At 48.5% G+C, this 11,140-nt stretch overlaps 1 protein-coding gene across 1 annotated transcript; it reads left to right on the forward strand.

Annotated features, from left to right (window-relative positions):
• Positions 1-4,632: 4,632 nt before the first annotated feature.
• LOC122911891 (HLA class I histocompatibility antigen, alpha chain G-like) lies at positions 4,633-10,644 on the forward strand. The gene is made up of 7 exons (XM_044257008.1): positions 4,633-4,770; positions 5,035-5,304; positions 5,547-5,822; positions 6,469-6,744; positions 6,862-6,966; positions 9,980-10,213; positions 10,497-10,644. Exons 1-7 carry the CDS (start codon positions 4,707-4,709, stop codon positions 10,559-10,561), a joined length of 1,290 nt encoding a protein of 429 aa, XP_044112943.1. The 5' UTR covers positions 4,633-4,706; the 3' UTR covers positions 10,562-10,644.
• The last annotated feature ends 496 nt before the right edge of the window (positions 10,645-11,140 follow it).

Raw genomic sequence — 11,140 nt, forward strand, 5'->3', positions numbered from 1 at the left:
AGAAAGCTTCCTTAAGGAGCCTACTGCAAAGTATTATAAGCAGCAGAACACAGAAGCAGAACTTCCAGAAGTCTGCTGCAATGAAAGACGTCCCTGGCTTAAAGGTACTCATGTGGCAAGGCATGGCAGAATCCTAGGTGAGACGATGTGGTCTCAGGATCCCTGGGGTCACAAGAAGAACAGGGTGCCTGAGTGTGGCAGAGTTCCCAGGCATCGGAACAGGGAAGCTGATTGAAAACAGCGAGCTTAGGTGCCAACTTTTTGTCCAGTGTTGCCATAAACTGTGAATCACTATGTCGTTCCTACACTGCTCTCAAAAGCTTAGCAAAAGGATGAAACAAGGCAAGACCCCTCTCCCTCCCCCAGGAGGAACAGTGCAAGTCCATGCTTCAGGAGTATGTAAAATTTGAAGATTTGAAAGTCAGTCACAGGCTAAGATAAAAAAGCTCGGTCATGGGGCTCTTGGGTGGCTCAGATGGTTAAGCAGCAAATCTGTCCACAGAGAACTGGCAAACCAGAAAGTATAGGCAGGGTATATACAATGTGCTAAATGGGACAAGTATGCAGCCAAGAATACTTTATCTAGCAAGGCTGTCATCCAGAACAGGAAAGATCAAGACTGTCCAGGAAAAAAACAGATAACAACAACAACAAACTTGTTTTTGAATTTGTGAGCAATAAACCAGCCCTGCAAGAAATATTAAAGGGGATCCTTTGAGTGGAGAGAGCCCAAAAGTAAACAAGGACCAGAAAGGAATACAGACAATATACAGAAAAACCAAATTTCCAGGTAATACAATGGCACTAGCTTCATATCTCTCAATAATTACTGTGAATGGAAAAGGACTAACTGCTCCAATCAAAAGACATAGGGTATCAGAATGGATTTTTGTGTGTGTGTTATGTTAGTCACCATAAAATGCATCATTAGTTTCTGATGCAGTGTTCCAAGATTCATTGTTCATGTACCACATCCAGCACTCCATGCAATATGTGCCCTCCTTAATATCCACCACCAGGCTCACCCTCAACCCACACCCCTCCTCTCTAAAACCCTCAGTTTGTTCCTCAGAGTCCACAGTCTCCCGTGGTTTGTCTCCCCCTCTAATTTGCACCAATCCACTTTTCCTTCCCTTCTCCTAATGCCTTCCATGTTATTCCCTATGTTCCACAAGTAAGTGAAACCATATGATAATTGATTTTTCTCTGCTTGACTTATTTCACTCAGCATAAAAGACTCATCCCCTACCAGAGGACTCAAAGACACCTCCAGATTCAAAGCAAGGTGGTAGAGAACAACTTACCATGCTAATGGACATCAAAACAAAACTGGAAAAACAGTTCTTATATCAGACAAACTATATTTTATTTTTTTAAGATTTTATTTATTTGGGGTGCCTGGGTGGCTCAGTGGGTTAAGCCACTGCCTTCGGCTCAGGTCATGATCTCAGGGTCCTGGGATCGAGTCCCGCATCGGGCTCTCTGCTCAGCAGGGAGCCTGCTTCCCTCTCTCACTCTCTCTCTGCCTGCCTCTCTGCCTACTTGTGATCTCTCTCTGTCAAATAAATAAATAAAATCTTTTAAAAAAAAAGATTTTATTTATTTGATAGAGAGAGAGAGCAAGAGAGGGAGTATAAACAGGGGGAGTGGGAGAGGGAGAAGCAGGCTCCCTATTGAACAAGGAGCCTGATGCAGTGTTCAATCCCAGAACTCTGGAATCATGACCAAGCCAAAGGCAGACGCTTAATAACTGAGCCACCCAGGCACCCCAAGCATCCCCAGATTTGATATACAACTCAAAGACCTAGAAAAATGGCAGAATAATCTGCTCTCATCCCTCCAATTTGGCTTCAATGTACTGTCAATCTCAGCTGGCATCATGGACCATGAAAAAGCAAGATGAAAACACACAAGAACAAAAATACCCTGGCTGAAGTATTAAAAATTATTATTTTGGGGGCACCTAGGTGGTTCAGTGGGTTAAGCCTCTGCCTTCAGCTCAGGTCATGATCCCAGGGTCCTGGGATGGAGCCCTGCATTGGGCTCCCTGCTCAGCGGGGAGCCTGCTTTCACCTCTCTCTCTCTGCCTGCCTGTCTACTTTAGATCTCTCTCTGTCTGTCAAGTAAATAAATAAAATCTTTTAAAAAATATATAAATAAAATAAAAATTATTATTTTTACTAAATTATTCTCAAATCACCATATGTAACATCTTATTTGTAACATGGGATGTATAGCACTTCTGCTACATCCCTAAGCCCCAAGGGAAATAATTGGTGTGAACATAACTGGCCTCTTTTTTTTATGGAATGCCATTTTTGCTTGAAGGAATGAATGACAGAGAAACTTGGATTATTTAGACTAGGATATTTCACAGGCAATTTCTTGAAAATGAACACAAACCTATCACTTCACGAAAATCAGCTCACATATGATAGCTGATAGTACTTTCTGCCTTGATAAAATGTAAGCTCCCAACAGAAAATCAGAATTTTGGAAAACTTATGATCCACTTTTTTTAGTATATGTGCTGCCGAAGCGAGCACGGAAAACTTATGATCCACTAATAAGCTTGACAGCTTCTCAGTACCCACAAACTTTCTCCTTGGGATTGGTGGTAATATTGAACAAACATGAATTTTTGATAATTCAATTCACTCTCATCAATACTGGAACACATATATAACTTAGTGAAACAACATATTTCTTTTTTTTTAATATTTATCTTTTATGGTGGGTTTCTTTTTTTTTAAGATTTTATTTATTTATTTGACAGAGAGAGATTACAAGTGGGCAGAGAGGCAGGCAGAGAGAGAGAGGAGGAAGCAGGCTCTCTGCTCAGCAGAGATGTGGAACTCGATCCCAGGACCCTGGGATCATGAACTGAGCCGAAGGCAGCGGCTTAACCCACTGAGCCACCCAGGCGCCCTGGTGGGTTTCTTTTTTTAAGATTTTATTTATTTTGCAGAGAGAGATCACAAGTAGACAGAGAGGCAAGCAGAGAGAGAGAGAGGAGGAAGCAGGCTCCCTGCCGAACAGAGAGCCCGATGCAGGACTCGATCCCAGAACCCTATGATCATGACCTGAGTGGAAGGCAGAGGCTTAACTCACTGAGCCACCCAGGCGCCCCCATATTTCTTAAAAAAATAAAAAAATAAAAAACAGGGGCTCCTCGGTGGCTCAGTCATTAGGCATCTGAGGCATCTGCCTTAGGCTCAGATCAAGATCCTGGGGTTCTGGGATCTTGTTCCACATCAGTCTTAGAACCAGGCCCCCATCAGGCTCCCTGCTCTATGAGAAGCCTGCTTCTCCCTCTCCCAATCCCCTTGCTTGTGTTCCCTATCTCGCTGTCTCTCTCTCTGTCTCTCTTTGTCAAATAAATAAATAAAATCTTTTAAAAAATAAAATTTAAATTTTAAATTTAAAAAAAAATTTTTAATTATGCATTAGTACAAGATCCGTCTGGTGTGCAAGTTGGGCCTGTGGATTTTAATGTAACAGACAAGCACATAGTCAATGATACTGTTTCAGGTTCCACTTCACAAGTAACCTTAGAGAATGAATACCTTGTGAAGTTTGAATATAGTATCAAAGATGAATAGCAATAATTCTCTGAAAAGGTTATAAAACATAATATTCTCAATATCTGTGCAAGGCTGTATGTAAATTTGTTCATATACTTCAACCAAAACAACTCCATAAATGCAGAAGCAAATCTGAACATCCAATGGTATTCTAAGGAGATAGACAAGAAAGATAGAGACTTTCAAAAATGGAATATGTAAGAAAATCCACTCTTCTAGCTATCCTATTTATTTGGGAACTGGTTATTTTTCATAAAAACAGTATTTCTGTTTTCATGTCAGCTGCTTTTAATACAATTCTAAATGAATTAATAAATTTATTAATAATAAATGTTTAACCCTGTTTTATTCCTACTATGGTAAATATCACACACAAACACAAAATCCACATACACAAAAATATTCTTAGGATCCTCAGTAATTTGTGTTTTTTGTTGTTGTTGTTTCTTTTTTTAATTTTATTTATTTACTTGACAGAGAAAGATCACAAGCAGGCAGAGAGGCAGGCAGACAGAGAGAGAAGGAAGCAGGCTCCCGACTGAGCAGGGGGCTCGATGCGGGGCTGGATGCGGGGCTGGATGCGGGGCTCGATGCGGGGCTCGATGCGGGGCTCGATGCGGGGCTCGATGCGGGGACCATGACCTGAGCCGAAGGCAGCGGCTTAACCCACTGAGCCACCCAGGCGCCCCATGGGATCCTCAGTAATTTGTAAGACCATATAGATACCCTGTGAACAAAATGTTTTAGAATTACTTATTCACACAGCTCCTGCGCCATAACTCAGGGAGACAGAGTCACGAGGAGCGCGCCGTGCAGTATGTGAAGGGTAGGGTCAAAGGCCCAGGTCCCCGAACCTGTCTCTCAGGGTCTCAGATCCCAGGGCGGTGTCTGGGGCGAGGAAGCAGAGTGCCAGGGAGTCCCCATCTCCTCGGGTTTCCCTTGCTCTCACAGCCTGCATCGTGTCCTCCAACCTGGATACTCGTGACGCGAACCCAGTGCACACTCCCATTGGGCATCGGATTTCTAGAGAAGCCAATCAGCGGCACCGCGGATCCAGCTTCTGAAGTCTTTACCAGACCTTTGGGACTCAGTTCTCCTCCTCAGACCCTAAGGGTCTGGAGCATGGGCCCCCGAACTCTCGCATTGTTGCTGTCAGGGGCCCTGGCAGTGGCCGAGACCTGGGCGGGTGAGTGCGGAGGCGGGAGGAAAGGGCCTCTGCGGGGCGGGAGCGGGGGGACCGCCGGGCGGGGACGCGGGACCCCCGGGGAAGGCGCCTCTCCGCCGCCCCCACCCCCGCCCCGGCCTGTGCTCCTCGGTCCCTCCCCGCCTCCGCCCTGCTCTCCCAGACTTGGTGCTTCCCCTCCCCCGGCCCTCCCCACCCTCCTCCTGGGCCCCAGGCCCAGCGCCGGGAGGAGTGTCGGGCGGGGTCTCAGCCCCTCCGCGCCCGCAGGCTCCCACTACCTGAGGTATTTCTCCACCGCGGCGTCCCGGCCCGGCCGCGGGGAGCCCCGGTACTGGGAAGTCGGCTACGTGGACAACACGCAGTTCGCGCGGTTCGACAGCGACTCTGCCAGTCGGAGGATGGAGCCGCGGGCGCCGTGGGTGGAGCAGGAGGGACCGGAGTATTGGGACCGGGAGACGCGGAGGGTCAAGCACAACGCGCAGGCTTTCCAAGTGAGCCTGAACACCCTGCGGGGCTACTACAACCAGAGCGAGGCCGGTGAGCGACAAGGCCTGGGTCCAGGTCACGACCCCCATCCCCACCGATGGGAGGGTGTCGCCCCCGAGTGTCCGGGTATGAGCGCCACCGTGAGGCTGCGGGACCCACTTGTGCCCAGACCCGGAAAGAGCGCGCGGGAACCTCTATGGGGTTTACTTTGTGTTTTGACTTAGTCGCTCGCCGGTAGGGGCGGGGAGGGTTTTGGGGGCTGACCGCTGCTGCCGGGCTGGGGGCCGGGCCAGGGTCTCACACCTACCAGTGGACTTCTGCCTGCGACGTGGGGGCCGGCGGGCGTCTCCTCCGCGGGTACCAGCAGAGGGCGTACGACGGCGCGGATTACATCGCCCTGAACGAGGACCTGCGTTCCTGGACCGCGGCTGACACCGCGGCGCAGATCACCCGCCGCAAGTGGGAGGCGGCCGGTGAGGCAGAGCGCTACAGGAACTACCTGGAGGTCACGTGCGTGGAGTGGCTCCGGAGGCACCTGGAGAACGGGAAGGAGACGCTGCTGCGCTCAAGTACCAGGGCCAACAGGGCCTCCCTGATCTCCCCTCCCCTGGGGCTGGCTTCCCACCAGGAAGGGAAAATGGACTCAGTGGCAGAACACCGCCTTCCCACGGGTGGGGAGATCTGTGGGATCTCCCATGGGAGATCCGCGGGTGGGGAGACCGAGACCTCCGCCTGGGTGTTCAGGTTCCTACTGGAGAGTGACTCACCCAGAGGGCCGCTTTTCTCTAAAGGGCAATTGAGGAATCCAGTCTCCCAGGAGGCAGGTGGAGACCATTCCTGAAATAATCCATTAGCGGTTCCCTTCGACCTTGGCAGCCACCTTGGCAACGGTGACTTTCCCTCTCAAGGCCTTGTTCTCTATCTGAGAACATCTTTGGAGGTCTGACTCCAGGTTTTGTGACTCATTCACCTTCCCACCCAGTCAGCACACATTAGTGTGCTCTCTCAGACCTACAGCCTCCTACCCTGGACTCTCTCCCCGATTCTAGAACTTTCCAGGATTAGGAGATCCTTTAGACTACATTGGTTTCTGGGTTTTGTGCTTCTTCCATTCAAATGAGTGGCCCTGTCCACCTCAGGATGGTCACATGAATGCCCTTTCAGTGGCCCTTAATGGTAAACCAAAGGGTGGAATTTCTGATTCTTTTTCTTCAGAACCCCCCAACACACACGTGACCCACCACCCCATCTCTGACCATGATGTCATCCTGAGGTGCTGGGCCCTGGGCTTCTACCCTGTGGAGATCACCCTGACCTGGCAGCGTGAGGGAGAGGACCTGACCCAGGTCACAGAGCTTGTGGAGACCAGGCCTGCAGGAGATGGGACCTTCCAGAAGTGGGCTGCCGTGGTGGTGCCTTCTGGAGAGGAGCAGAGATACACATGCCATGTGCAGCATGAGGGACTGTCTGAGCCCATTACCTTGAGATGGGGTAAGGAGGGTTTTGGGGTCGAGCCTCTTCTCAGGGAAAGCAGAAGGCCTTCTGGAGAAATTTTAACAGGGTCAAGATTCAAACCAGAGGTCTGAACCCCTCACCCTCCCTTTCTAGAGCCTCCTCTTCCCATCGTCCTCATCACATGGATCATTGCTGGTCTGGCTCTCCTTGTGGTCACTGTGGTGATTGGAGCTGTGATCTGGAGGAAGAAGTGCTCAGGTAGGGAATAGAGTGGAAGGATCTGAGGTTTCTTGTCCCTAAAAGGGGTTTTCTAGGTCGCAGACCATCCTGCCTTATAACTGGAAAGTACCATCCTTGCACATGTACTTGCCCACTCTGGAGCTGATCACTAACATGCAGGGTGTAGCAAACATTTGTGACAATGAAGGACACATTTTCATCTTGTTAAGCCTGGTGATGGGGACCTGATTCCCAGCAGTCAGAGGACAGAGAGGAAGGATCCTGCTGAGAACAGATCTCCAGCATGTCAGGTGACCCAGTGACCCCACACCTTGTTCTTCATGTTTCCTGATCCTACCTGGGTCTTCAGGCACAATTCTGGAAACTTCATTTTCAACCAAGACTAGGAATTTCCACTATGATCTCCTGGCCTCTAACATGATATTTTCTTCCCCTGGGATGAAAAGGACCGGGTGAAAGGTGATATCGCATTGTGGGTTTTTGTTTTTGTTTTTTAAGATTTTTATTTATTTATTTGACAGAGAGAGATCACAAGTAGGCAGAGAGGCAGGCAGAGAGAGAGAGGAGGAAGCAGGCTCCCTGCTGAGCAGAGAGCCTGATGCGGGACTCGATCCCAGGACCCCGAGATCATGACCTGAGCCGAAGGCAGCGGCTTAACCCACTGAGCCACCCAGGCGCCCTCTCATTGTGGTTTTGATTTGTATTTCCCTGATGATGAGTGATGTTGAGCATCTTTTCCTGTGTCTGTTGGACACTTAGATGTCTTCTTGGAAACATGTCTGTTCATGTCTTCTGTTCATTTTTTAATTGGAATATTTGTTTTTTCTTTGTTTAATTGTGTAAGTTCTTTGTCATTTTAGATAGTGACCCTTTATCAGATATGTTATCTGCAAATATTTTCTCCCATTCTGTCGGCTCCTCCTTCACTGTACTGAAGCTTTTTATTTTGATCCAAATAGTTTATTTTTATTTTTGTTTTTGTTTTCCTTGCCTCAGGAGTCATACCTAGATAAATGTTTTTGTGCTTGATGTCCAAGAAATTATTGCCCGAGCTCTATTCTAGGATTTATATGGTTTCCTCACATTTAACTCTTTAATGTGTTTTGAATTCACTTTTGTGTATGGTTTAAGGAGATGGTCCAGTCTCATTCTTTTACATGTTGCTGTCCAGTTTTCTCAACATCATTTTTGAAAAATTTTTGAAAAAAAAACATTCTTTTTTCCATTGCATATTCTTTCCTGTTTTCTCAAAGACAGATTGATCATATAACTGTGAGTTTACTTCTGGATTTTCTACTCTGTCTCATTGATCTATACATGTAATTTTGTACCAGTAACATGCTGTTGATTACTGCAGCTTTGTGAGGTTTTTTGTGGGTTTTTTTTAAGATTTTATTTATTTATTTGACAGAGAGACACACAGCAAGAGAGGGAGCACAAGCAGGGGAAGTGGGAGAGGGAAAAGGAGAAGGAAGCTTCCCTCCGAGCAGGAAGCCTGATGCGGGACTTGATCCCAGGATCCTGGGATCATGACCTGAGCCAAAGACAGAAGCTTAACGACTGAGTCATGAAGGCACCCCTTGTACAACTTTGTAGTATAACTTGAAGTCTGGAACATGATACCTCCAGATTTGCTTTCCTTTTTTAAGGTTGTTTGGCTATTCAGGCTCTTTTGTGGTTCCATACAAATTTTAGGATTATTTGTTCTAGTTCTGTGAGAAGTGCTGTTGGTATTTTGATAGGTATTACATCAAGTATGTAGATTTTGGGTAGTATAGACATCTTAACAATATTGTTCTTCCAATCCATGAGCGTGGATTGTCTTCCCATTTGTTTGTGCCATCTTCAATTTCTTTCATCAGTGTTTTCTAGTTTTCAGTGTATAGATTTTTTAATTCTTTGGTTATGTTTATTCCTAGGTACTTGCCATGTCCTCTCCCCCAAAGACCAGAAAATTGCTCCAGGTCCAACTGCCCAGATCCTTGGCCCTCATCCCTCCTTTGGTTCCTTGACCCCAGTGGGCCTCACTCCTGACACCTAGTTCCCAAACTGGCTGTTTCCACCACATGGTCAGCTCCAGCCTTTCCCTACAGCCAGCATTCTCCCAGCCTGCCTGACCTGTGCTGGATGTCTCCCCTAAACCTCTCTGGGGGTCTGACATGTCTCCCTTCCCAATATCACCCCCACCATGCAGGTCCTTCTCCAAGGAGTTCACCACGGTGTTTTGATTCTATTTTCTCTTTCATTCCCCTCCTTTCTCATATAAACTACCCTTTGGGCTCCCTGCTCTGCCTCTCTAAAAACCCTGCCTACTGCCTCTCCCCAGGGGACCCTGACAGGTCTAGCCCATCCCCACCTGGGCACTCACCCTGCCACTATTCCACTTGGACCTAACCCTTGCCCTCCTCCATGGGCACTGGCCCACATTAAGCTCCCTTGTGCCCACAATCCACCCCCTCCCACAACAGAGTCCTCTGCCTCAGAGTCTCTCCCTCCCTTCGCCCTATCTCCTCCCTGATGAGCCTTCACCACAGGCAGCAGCCTCTGGCTCTCCACTCCACCATAAGCCCCCCTGGGCTCCATGGCAGCTCTGGCCATGGATTAATCAACCTTTGGCTCTCCACTGCCCCTCCCTCCCAGCTGGCAAGAAGACCACTCCTTCACCATGGCTTTCTTGTCCCTCCCTTGGTCCCTCCAGGCCAGCCTTTCCCCTTGACCTCCTACTTTCACCTACCCACAGAGACCTGTGACTCCCTCTCCTGGCTCCTATCTTGCATGTCTACCCATTTCCAGCTCCCTCTGCCATTCCTTCTCCCCTCTCCTTCCTGCCCCCTTTCCTCTCTTCCTGCATTCGAAAGCCTCCTTCCTGTGCCTTGTACAGATGCATTTTCTGCATGCCCAATACTTCAAGCCACTCAGGACAGCTGAGCTTTTCTGAGAAACATAAGACATACAGTTACTTCCTGAAGACAGTTTCATCCATGTTCTCCTCCCTGCCCAGGATCCCATGGTCTTTGTTATAACCTCACAGGGGTGTCCCAGGATGAATCTGTGCATCGGAGAATTTTTGCTGAAAGACACTTGGATGGTCAGGCCTTCCTGCACCATGACAACAAGAAAGATGTGACAGAGTCACAGAGATTAGGGGCCGAAGCAATCCGGGGACCTGAGACATGGGCAACAGAGACCAAGGGCTTGAGAGACACCGGGGAGGAACTCAGAATGAGTCTGGAAGACCTCCTGGCCCTGAAGGCACCAAGAAGAGGTGAGAGTGGGGTCAGAGCAAAAAGGATGGGAAACCTTTCCCAGGGAAGTTCAGGGCAGAGAACAGACCTATCTCTTACCCTGGATTGGCTGAGGGTGGGGGTGAGGACTGAGGGTCTGCGGACTTCAGCCTACAGGGACCTTTACTGAGCCAACACAGGGAAGATATGGAGAAGAGCAGACAGGGCCTCCTCTGGCTGGAGTTTGTCACTGGGGCAGGGAGGGCAGAGGGACACAGGTTGGGAAATTCACTGCTGGATGTGGCCGGCTTGCATTTCCTGCAGGAGATCTGGGACTGGGAGATCCAAGAAGACAACTGCACCAGGGTCTTCAGGCATTTCCACTGTGATGGGGGGCCCTTCCTCTCCTATGACTTGAATACCCATGGATGGACAGTTCCCTGCTCTTCCACACTGACCTTGATTATGGAAATCAAGAAACCTGGGATGTAGATGGCTCTCAAAGCCAGGATTCCTTAGCCATGTGCAGGGAGAGCTTTGTGGAAGCATCAGAAACATCTGGAGTCCTGGATGGGCTTCTTGGGCAAAAAAAGGTTCAGCCCTGGGGCAGAGGCCTTCCTCTCCCCTAGACCCATTGAACCTCCTCCTGCAAAACCCTGACCAGGGAAACCCTCCCTGTCCTATGGAATGCACATATGTTCTCTTGGCCCATTGTATTGTGATCAGCCTAAACTCTTAAAGCCTCTGGATAAAGAATAGAGATACCAGTCATGTGGGGCCAGAAGTGAATTCTCTCAGGAGCACCTGGGTGACCCAGCTGGTTGATGTTGAATTCTTGATTTTTAACTCGGGTCATGATCTCAGCACAGAGTCTGCTTGGGATTCTCTCTGTCCCCCTCCCAATGACCCTCCCTGCTCATGCACTCTATAAATAAATTAAATAGATGATAGATAGATAGATAGATAGA

Source organism: Neovison vison, chromosome 1 (genome assembly GCF_020171115.1).
Source record: "Neovison vison isolate M4711 chromosome 1, ASM_NN_V1, whole genome shotgun sequence".
Lineage (NCBI taxonomy): Eukaryota > Metazoa > Chordata > Mammalia > Carnivora > Mustelidae > Neogale > Neogale vison.